Source organism: Macrobrachium nipponense, chromosome 14 (assembly GCF_015104395.2).
Source record: "Macrobrachium nipponense isolate FS-2020 chromosome 14, ASM1510439v2, whole genome shotgun sequence".
Classification (NCBI taxonomy): domain Eukaryota; kingdom Metazoa; phylum Arthropoda; class Malacostraca; order Decapoda; family Palaemonidae; genus Macrobrachium; species Macrobrachium nipponense.
In genome coordinates this window covers 59,249,519-59,260,491 of record NC_087207.1, presented here as the reverse complement: position 1 = coordinate 59,260,491, position 10,973 = coordinate 59,249,519, and the positions used below count along the sequence as shown (strand labels likewise).

Sequence of the window (10,973 nt, the reverse complement as noted above, 5' to 3'; positions counted from 1 at the left end):
TTCAGCAGAGATTGCTTGAATAATTCTTTAAGTTATTTGTTCTATGAAAAACGCCCATTTCTTTTTGTATTCCAGTCGTTTTAGTTTACTGAGAACAGGAAGGCTATATATAACATCTGAACCCAGCTATAATTATGGAAAAATATCCATGCTATAGCCGTTTCCACCTAACTGAAGTTGGCTACGGCGAAATAATATAAAGTCATAGTGTTATATATGCCAGTGAAGGTGCATAATGGTATTTTGATTAGGAATATGCAGAAACTCTGATGGCAGAGGACTGATAGGGGAAGTACAGTGTCGGTTTAGACAAGGGAGGAGCAGTGTGGACGAATGGAATAGAAGGTAAGGTACTGGGAATTATTAAAAGAATGTATGATGAATATGAACCGTGTGTGAGAATGTGTATGTATCAGAGTGACTGGCTTTGTACAAAAGTGCTCTATGACAAGAGTGAGTTACTTCTCCTACAGCTGCTGTGTTCGATGTCTTCGCGGGTGGAGATAGCCTATAGGAGAGTTCATAGAAAGGACAGCGAATGCTATCTAAAGGTTTGGGTATAAGGAAATGTGCCTTGGATGGTGTGAAGTGACTGATTTTTTGCAGATTACACACTGCTGACTGGAGACAGTTAAAGGGAACGAAAGAAACTGGTAACAGAGTTCGAAAGGACTTTAAAATAGAAAAAAAAAATTAGACCAAATGTGAATAATAAAAAGGTTATGACGTTATCTGGAAATCAGGCAGGCAGACCAGTAAATGTTAATGTAATGCATGATGGCAGGATGAAAGATTAGGTTAATAACAGGTCACGTGAAACACGAAAGGTGTCCAGTATGTTCCAAAAACTAGTGAGAGACTTAAATTGTCTAAGAAAACTACGTTGGGAATGTTTGAAAGGACTATTGAAGAAATTCTACGCCGTGATAGAGAAGTGAGGATATTAGGGGCAAACGGGAGCAAAATAATGCAGAAAAGGTTGCATAATTAAATATCGGCGGAGGGTTGGGGGGGGGGGCGCGAAGTCTATGGCTGATGTTGAAGAAGTTTCCTAATTCAAGTAGTTGATTATACTAATATATATAATATATATATATATATATATATATATATATATAACAGGTCAGTTCCTCAATGTATAGCAAATACTTATTAAATGTTAGTATATGCGTAGTTTTCCCTAGAAACCAGCAGTATTTCCTTATAAAAAGTTTCTCTTCATGAATTTCGGCAGAACATAGTATATCAACAATATTTTGTAATAAAGCGCAATTTTTGTCATTTATCATGAATGAAGTGTACAGTAATTTGCTAACGTTGCGTCTTGATACCTAAATATTTGGGTCCCTCTACTTCTGTGCTGTGGCCTTCTCACTTCGTCCTCAGGCTCCGCCTACCTTGGTTTTAGTATAGTGTCTCAGTCAGAAGATAAACAAACATTGTTATTTTACTGTGTATATTTTCAAAAGCAAAATGTTGTATAAAATATAAAGCTATTGAAGCGGGTGATATTTATATAAGAAATCCAGATGAATAATGAAGTACGCTGAAGTATAGTCAATAAAACGAGAATCTCCACACATGCTAGTAATTGCCAGACGCAACTGCGAGCAACACAGGTGGATACCAGGGATAATAATCTCGCCCAATCAGTCGTGTTTGAGCAGTGAGAGACGTCAGTTTATACGCACTGTATGTGTGTAATCTCTGTGCGCGTCCTCTATCATGCCTATCTTCTCCAAAGACTGGAGGGACCCTGGGGACAAATGGGTAAAGATTGGAGACAGTTGGGAAAAAGAAAAGGTGGCGTGTGTGAGCCCGATTCCCGAGGGAGATGAGAAGTGAGTAGAAAAATAGACACCAGTCTTCGCTGTATTTCGATGAGTTAGTTCTTCTCTCCATGCATAATGCAACTTGTAATAACCTTTGTGGTGTAGCTGTGATCGTGAAGTATCGGGAACTGGTAACCCCCGTGGTTGACAATGCTGGAGTAAATTGTCTTTTCGTCGATATTAACGTCGTTGCCAATTGGTGCGCCTCGGTCTTGAACCAGTCTCGCTCTTTGTTTGAGAGCGATCAGCTGGGTTTGTGTATATGGTGGTGGTGGGGGAGGGGGAGGGGGTTGGGCGACGGAGGGACAAGGAAAACATGCTCTTGGGTGGAGGGGGTCTGCGCAAAAGTGCAAAGCAGATGAAGAAGGGAATTTGTCTTTTGATGTTTGTTTTCTTCTTAATTACGCCTCTTCGTTGCTTGTGCGATTGTCATTGCCTTGTCGCGAGGGAGCCAAAGGAGTGATCAGTAATTAATGTTTCTATTCTAGTGTTTGTGTTTATTTTCTTGGCTTAGATGATTAGTTTCCCCTCAAAGGTGCAAACATCTGTTATTGATATGCAGAGTAGCAACATGGTGCACAATGACGACTCCTCTCTCTCTCTCTCTCTCTCTCTCTCTCTCTCTCTCTCTCTCTCTCTTCTCTCTCTCTCTCTGAAATCTTGCCTGGTGTTGCTGTCTAGCGTAATAAAGTTACGAGAATTACTGGTATTTCTAATAATTGCGTTTTCCTTAAAATAGAGTAAGAAATTTTAAAGGACGATATTTGATTAAGTCGACATCGGGGATCATTGTGATGTACGTCAAGGGTATTTATTCTATAATTATAAAATACTATAGTATATATATAATTCCACAAACACTCCATGTCAGATTTATTTCACAACTGGAATAACCTACAAGCAAAGGGATGTAATTATCAATAATATTCTGTTGGACTTGAGTTGAACCAGAGGTAAAATGAAATAAATAATATGGGGTGTTTACTGCTCAGTGTTTGTACCTATAAGAAGTCACGACTGTATAAGTGACTATATATATATAATATATATATATATATATATATATATATATATATATATATATGTGTGTGTGTGTGTGTGTGTGTGTGTGTGTGTGTGTGCATACTTACATATAAAGAGGGAGAGAGAGGGGAGGGGGGGTGGGCTGTTATGCCTTAAGAAACTAGCGTGCAGTGATTAATCGAACCCACAAATACGAGCTGAAGATCAAACCAGGACCCTAAACAAAACACTCGCGAATATAATGATTATTAGCGAGTCCCAAAACACTGGCGCCCTCCGGATACTAACGAATACAAGTCGTTGTTCATGGAGAAAGATGATTATTGTGCTAGATGGAAACAACAGTCGTTGAATAGCCTCTCTCTCTCTCTCTCTCTCTCTCTCTCTCTCTCTCTCTCTCTCTCTCTCTCTCTCTCTCTCTCTCTCTCTCTCTCCAGCACAAAAGTCTTAATTAACCCCTGGTTAAGGGAAGGGTCTGAACAGGTACGCAAATAGCCTTTAATAGAATTTGTAAACACCCCAGAGGAGAAGCAGACGCCGAAAGGATTGACATTTAATGGGGTTGCTGCTGGAGGGAGGAGTCGTGTGGATTTAGTCCACTGCCGAGTGAGTTAAATTGATGCATAATTATAGTCTTACGAAGTTAATTTAGCATAAAGAATAATCTTGATACTATCATTGTTTATTTTATTAGTGATAGGATTAATGTTTATTTTATTACTAATGGGACGCCGTATTTAAAAAAATAATCACTAAACTCGCAAGAAGCATTCTGTGAGACCTTGCTGAGACGTTGCAAGTCTTTGCCGAACGGAATAGTATTTTTGAAATAACAAAGGGAAAGAATGAATGAGATACATTTTACTTATTTTTTTTTATTATAGAATCTCTTAGGTCTGTTTACTGTAGTTTTCACATGTGACATTCTTTTTAGTGTAAACTTGTCCTAATAATAATAATAATAATAATAATAACAACAATAATGTCGTTTACATTAAAATACTGATATTTTCGAGAAAAGCATGATGACATGGCAGGCCATTAAGGAAGAATCTTTCTTGCAAACTTCAAATATCCACAAGTAAATGTTTTCCTAGTGTCTGGAACATTCAACATAGGGGTGGAGTTGGGAGGGGGAAGCGTCTGGGAGGCGATGAGGTGGGTATTCTGATCGATGCTGGGAGACCAAATTTGACAAAAAGACTTCCTGAACATTTAACTTTTCGTTGAAGGTGTTTGACAGAACGAATTTCTCTCTCTCTCTCTCTCTCTCGTCATTCCTTTCCTCCCTCTCTTCCTCCTCCTCTCCTTCGTTCCCCCCCTCCTCTTCTCCCTCCTCCCTCTCTCTCTCTATCATCTCTCGTCTCTCTCTCTCTCTCCAACTCTCTCTCGTCTCCTCTCTACGCATCTCTCTCTCTCTCTCTAAGTTAGGCCTACTGAGACGAGCAACCCAATGCCCTTTTATTGTCCCGATCCGAAAAAAATAGGAAAAGAATAAAGGAAGGAAGAAGAAAGGAGGGAAAAAATAAACCACGAAGTAGGCGGTAAAAAATGCCTCTCTAATTCGGGAAACAAATTTATAAGAGTTAAGAAAGAAACCAGGGTTAGGAAGAGAATTCCGAGGTCTGATGTATATCGTATGATTGCTGATTTTCACGGAGTAAACATATGCATGGATTTGTGTGTTGGTGTGTGAATGCGCGCGTTGGTGCGTGTTTGTTAAAAAGTGATACGAGACAGCTTGCATGCTTGTCCAAGCCAACTTGATATTTTACCTTCCAATATGTCTGTATTACGTAACTGGTAAGTTCTGTGTCAGTTTTACTGTAGAATTATCAGTAGAATATGGAGGAGTATTATTAAATAATTTCCCATAATGTGATGTTCCAGTGTGATTGAGTAGCCTAATTACCTTTCAGAACTTCTGTGACGGTTACACGGCTCTAGGCCTATATTCCAGGGGCGCTTAGTGCCATCTCTGGCCTGCAGATCAGACCGGTGTAGTGTTATCTCAAAATTAACTCCATGTTTTGTTTCAATTGCAGTCGAGAGCGCCTCAGTGGCGTTATCGGTATGGTCTTGGCCTGCCACCTCGGTTGTGTCGAGTTCGATTCTCTGGCATTCCATTGAGGTGTAAGAGATGTGTATTTCTGGTGATAGAAGTTCACTCTCGACTTGGTTCGGAAGTCACCTGAAGGCGTTGGTCCCGTTGCTGAATAACCACTGGTCCCATGCAACGTAAAATCACCATACAAACAAACAATTGCAGTCAGAGTTATCGAGAGGATTTTGAACATATTAGATGTTTTCAATTTTGAAATGTTGTTTTGTACTACTTAGTAAAATCTTGCTTTCCATGTATATAAGTTGGAGATTTTGAAGTGTAAGTTTGATACTTCATAAGTAGCGTTTACCCTATACGAAGTCACTGAAGTACAGCTCTCTCTCTCTCTCTCTCTCTCTCTCTCTCTCTCTCTCTCTCTCTCTCTCTCTCTCTCTCTCTCTCTCAGTAAATACTATATAAGTAGCGTTTACCATATACGAAGTACTAAAGTACGCTCTCTCTCTCTCTCTCTCTCTCTCTCTCTCTCTCTGCCACAAAATTAATCATTTGAAACCAGACGCGTACAAAGTAATCCCACGAGATTGGATGGAAATCCAATGGTTCTTTGGAAGGGCATATTAGCCTCACATAATTAAAATGTGATCAGCATTATAATAATAATAGTTTTTATGATGTTGCTGATAAGGCTCTGTAAATATTTATAACATGCGATTGATTATTTTTGTAGGAAGAAATAGTGATTTCTGGGACATCAGAGCTGACGATCAGATTATGTTGAAAATGATGATAACTAATTATTTTTACATGAGATGATTACTGTTAAATAAAAGTGAGTGTCTGTGACAATCTCTCCCTGTGTCCGTTATTATTCGTTTATTATGATAACCCGTAAGGGACGTTATCCAGTATACAAAATGCGAGTTTTTACTTGACGACATACCTGGTGCTGAAACATTCATAGACCGAGGGGCTCATGTTTGCTTTCTCCAGGTTCTGGTCCTCTGGATATCTCTGGGTACGTCGAGAGAATCTGGAAGGGGAAAGATGGGAAGTGGCAGGGGGTTGGAGGGGAGGAGATGTAGCAGTTTTAGCAGCGACCTACTTTCCTATCCAGTGAGGCATATTTCCCTCCCCTCCCCCAACATTCATTCCGTCCGACGCCACACACCCCAAACCTCTTTCCCCCCCCCCCCCCCCCCCCACCCCTCCCCCCCCCCCCCACCCCCGTCCGTACATCGCTAAGTCGAAGGGTGTGTGCTGTGCTGGTGTCCCCCCTACGTGAATGGCAGGCTAAATCAGCCTATTTTTAGGCCTATCTTCCCCGATGTTTTATAGCGTTGCTGTCTCAAAGTAGGTCACGGCGTTTCTAGACCTACTCGCTGTCATGTCTTTGAAGATTTTGTAATGTAATTCCGATCGGCGTTTCTGTAAATGTTCGTAATTATTGTTGTGTGAGGGATAGACATTGTGTATATGGCGGTTACGTCTGTCTTGTCATCTGGAAGGATAGGAATTGACCTGAAGCTTGTGTTCCGGCTGATAAAAGATAATATTGGGTTCACGCGAATACTTATCTCTATGTTTGCATACAAGTGTGTTCTAGTCACTAGATAGTTATTGACCTAATATGCACGCAACTACCCCACCCCTACTCTCACCGCTTGCGAAGCCTACTTGCCATCCATCCTTAGGCTTAAAGATAACGTACGGTATGCGTTCGCTACTACGCCAGGACACAGGCACAAAAATCTAAAAAGGTTGTTTTCAACTTGTATGTGATATGTATGAGATAGGTTTCCGACAAGCTAAAGATTTGTTCTCCACTGTCGGTCGCTGACTTGTTTTCAACCTACTTGTGATATGTATGCGATAGATTTTTTGACAAAACATACATTTGAAGTTCCCCACAAACAGTCGCTGAATTGTTTCCAACCTGATTGTGATTTGTATGCGACAGGTCTCCCACAAGCCATAGATTTGTTCTCAACTGCTGGTCACTGACTTGTTTTCAACTTTTTAAAACAGGAAAACAAGTCAGCGACCGTTAGTGGGGAACTTCAAATCTATGGCTTGTGGGAAACCTGTCGCATACATGTCACAAACAGATTATAAACAAGTCAGCGACCAGCAGTGGGAAACAAATCTATGGCTTGTTAGAAACCTGTTGGATACAAATCACAAACAGGTTGAAAAGTCAGCGACCAGCAGTGGGAAACAAATCTATGGCTTGTGGGAAACCTGTTGCATACATATCACAAACAGGTTGAAAAGTCAGCGACCAGCAGTAGGGAACAAATCTATGGTTTGTGGGAAACCTGTTGCATAGATATCACAAACAGGTTGAAAACAATTCAGTGACTGTTAGTGGGGAATTTCAAATCTATGCCTTATCAGAAACCTATCAAATACATATCACAAACAGGTTGAAAAAAAGTCAGCGACCAGCAGTTATGAACAAATCTATGGCTTGTGGGAAACCTGTTGCATGCATATCACAAACAGGTTGAAAACAAGTCTGTGACCAGCAGTTGGGAGCAAACCTATGGCTTGTCGGATACCTATCGCATACATATCACAGACAGATTAAAAACAATTCAGCGACCAGCATTGAGGAACAAACCTTTGGCTTGTCGGATACCTGTCACATACTTATCACAAAGAAGTTGAAAATAAGTCAGCGACCTGGTCCAGCAGTTTAATGGGCCGGGCATGATGGGAGCGTAGAGCTGAATGTAATTGAATGAGACAGAATTTTGAAATTAAGGACGGGATCTACTACACTAAAGCCAGCGGTGCTTTCCCATGGGTGGATAATTAATTGCCTGGCTTGTGCACAGGAAAACCCATAAAAGCTTATTTTTAAGAACATCATTTATTGGTTCGGTCGAATATTTTCTTGGTGTATTTGTCGCAGGTTTTTATTTATTTATTTATTTTTTTTTTGCTGAATAACCTTTTCAGATAAAGAAATCATTTATTTATTTTTTGGCTATGTATAACATTTGTCATTGTGAAAAAGCTGGACCGATAGTCAGGATGCAGGTATTACATTAATCAGTTGAGGGTTTAGTGTCTGCATTGTAAAGTTTTCGCTAACTCAGGGAGTAAGCCTACAAAACTCCTTTGTTGTTGTTGTTCTTCTTCTTCTTGTTTGGGGGGTGGGGGTCAGTAGGAAAGCCTATGGAAAAGCCTTAAAGGGTCTGAAAAAAAAGATACAGGAATTTTAGATAGGATATTTATGGTCTGCGTATCAGAATGGAAATTTAAGATATAAATATTTTACATTTTAAACAGTACAGAAAAATTATTTCTGATAAAATAAATCATATTAATTTAAATTTTTGTTGGTGAAGCAACGCCCTATTTGCCCATAGATTTTAGCACGCGTCCCGAGAAAGCTGATGGTTGGATCATGCCTTGTTCTGGTATAATAACATTTATCGGTAATATCTTACTGAAGGTACTTGTTACGTGTCTCAAACTAAAGCCGTTATACTTTTTATGGATGTGAATAGAAGGATATAGTAAAAATACGCGTAGGAGAGAAGGGTGATCCCCAGTAATTTGTGATCATAGAAGCGAAACGACAAGCCAAAGATAGGGAGCCTTTAATCTTTTAACATGTATAGATGAAAATATGTTTGGTCGTGTTTCATATATATATGTGCTTGTGTATGTATTATATATATATATATATATATATATATATATATATAGATTTAAGAGAATTCTGGCCAGAGGGCGTATAGCAGTGGTGTTCCGTGGAGAGTCCATGACATACAGGAGGTGTGAGCGTGTATGAGCGACACAGGTGAGTGGCGTAGTGTGTAAGTGGGTCGACATACGTTATGTGTTAGGTGTGAAGTTTGTGCGTTGAATATATATACTATATATATATATATATATATATATATATATATATATATATCTATATATCAATTTGATGCGAGGGGAAGGACAATTCTTTAGTCCTTTCTAAGTACTTTATTCAGTTGCTGACGTGTGTATATATATATATATATCTATATATACATACACACGTGTTTATTCCATAAGAAGAGGGGTTAATTATTTGTAAAAAGAAATCTGCCGCTCGTCCCTTTTCTGTCTGTCCAACCACCCCTGATTGCTGATTTTCTCGAGAAAGAATGTTCTTTCTACGACTCCGTGACCTTTTCTTATTGAAAATCTAGCGGTGGTGATATGTGGCGACCCATCTCTTACATTGCGAGTCGAGTACAACTAAACTCCGTTCGGACCAGGGCTGCCAGATTTCCACACTAAGGAAATCCACACTCGGTCCTCAGACAGTTGCCAGTTATGCTATATATTCGACTTTATCGAACTGAGGAATGTAAAGTTTGTTTAACATGATCTGTCAGTGGTCAAAACTTAGCAGTATGAATTCCCAATCAGTAGCTTTTTTTTTTTTTTTTTTTTTTTTTTAACTGATAAATAAGGATAGACATGACCCTTTCCGTTTTGTTTTTTAGCTTATATTGTTTAAACATTTAGTTAGATTTTTATTGTTTTTTTTTTTTATGAGAGGGTAAAAGAAGCAAAACTTCTCAACAACAGTCGGTACTCTTTTAATATGATGATGAAAAACTGCAATGAAACTTATTTGATTTGACGATGAAAAAAGTAACATAGGTGTTTTACAACACCTATCGTAATGAAATATAACGATAAATTTTATGATGATCAATCCGGCATTATTGCCATATATAAATGACTAGACCTATATGTTGGGCCAAACTAATACTGTTGGTTATATGCTCGCAAGTGAACTTTTAAAAATAATTATCGCTGTACTGTATCATTGCAATTGCATAATTACAATAACTTTCATGAAGAATTGAAGCTGCAAATGATGTCTTATTTTTTAGAGTAAAGTAAACTGGCAACGAATCCTGGACCTTGGCTAATGTACTGTACCATTTAATTTTACATGAGGATTTAATTACCACTGCATTATACAATTTATCACTTTATCGTTGTTATACTCATAGTCATTCATTTATGGCAATATCAACTGACAACGAAATCATGAGCGCTATCATCTATACTGATAAACTAGGCCTATGATTTTTGCTAAGGTCTTACGTTATACGAATTACAGTTATGAAATCATTAAAGCCCGTTCTTTTCAAAAGTTTATGTCACTGTAGTTGTAGAATAACCAAACTGATTATACAGGCACATTAATCATTTTCACATGCAAAAATTGCAATGTGTATTGTAAAGCTGTAAAGTGCGTCGCTGAAAAATAATTTGCTACCAAATGGCAGTATAAATGTATGCATACATTTCACAAAATTTTCAAGAAAATATACCATCAAAACTAGCAAATTAAGAATACTCTCTAGTATTATGAAAAAGAAATAAATAGATTTTGTTGAGAACCATATTGAAAATAATTTTGATAGGTAACTGAGGTTGGTTGGCGCTGGAGCCAGCCAGTTCGTACGGTCAAGATCTAGCTTATTTCTAGGTATTGGTTTGCACATGAATCAACGGTCAGCGTTATGCATCTGATAAACATCCAAACGCATCCACAAATAAAAAGGATAAAATTAATTATTTATTTTTATGGATATTTGTGTGTGAGACTTATAAAATAGAATAGTAAACAATTTTCATAATTTATTATTAGATTTTAACTAGCATACGCTTTTTAAGTAAAAAGCGTGGAAATTTTTATGTGTGGATTCCACCATTCCACACCTAATCACAATGTGGACAAGATAAGCCGTATTAGTGACGTCATTTCCACACTTCGGCAGCCCTGGTTCGGACGTGGGCACCCATATGTATTCCCATCAGCCCAGCTGAGCGAAGCCCCGCCCCTGGCCTTGAGTCGCCAATCAGAGTACCTCTGGGGGGAAATCCACCAATCAATGGGGCGCGTTATCGTTGCCATGACGACGATCAGCTGGCCGACGAGATCAATACCATGTGTAGGAGTAGAGTTCGTGTTTTGTTGGAGTAGGAGGAGGAGGAGGAGGCTGAGACGAGGGATGGAGATGGAATTAGGATTTGGGGTTAAAGAG

General features: G+C 38.9%; 1 protein-coding gene across 1 annotated transcript in view; it reads left to right on the top strand.

Annotated features, from left to right (window-relative positions):
• The first annotated feature begins 1,610 nt into the window (after positions 1-1,610).
• Positions 1,611-10,973, top strand: part of LOC135226545 (F-box only protein 32-like) — a 51,663-nt gene continuing 42,300 nt past the window's right edge. Inside the window, exon 1 of the mRNA XM_064266201.1 lies at positions 1,611-1,841. Within this exon, the coding sequence (XP_064122271.1) occupies positions 1,726-1,841 (116 nt within the window). The 5' untranslated portion in view covers positions 1,611-1,725. The remainder of the gene's footprint in view (positions 1,842-10,973) is intronic.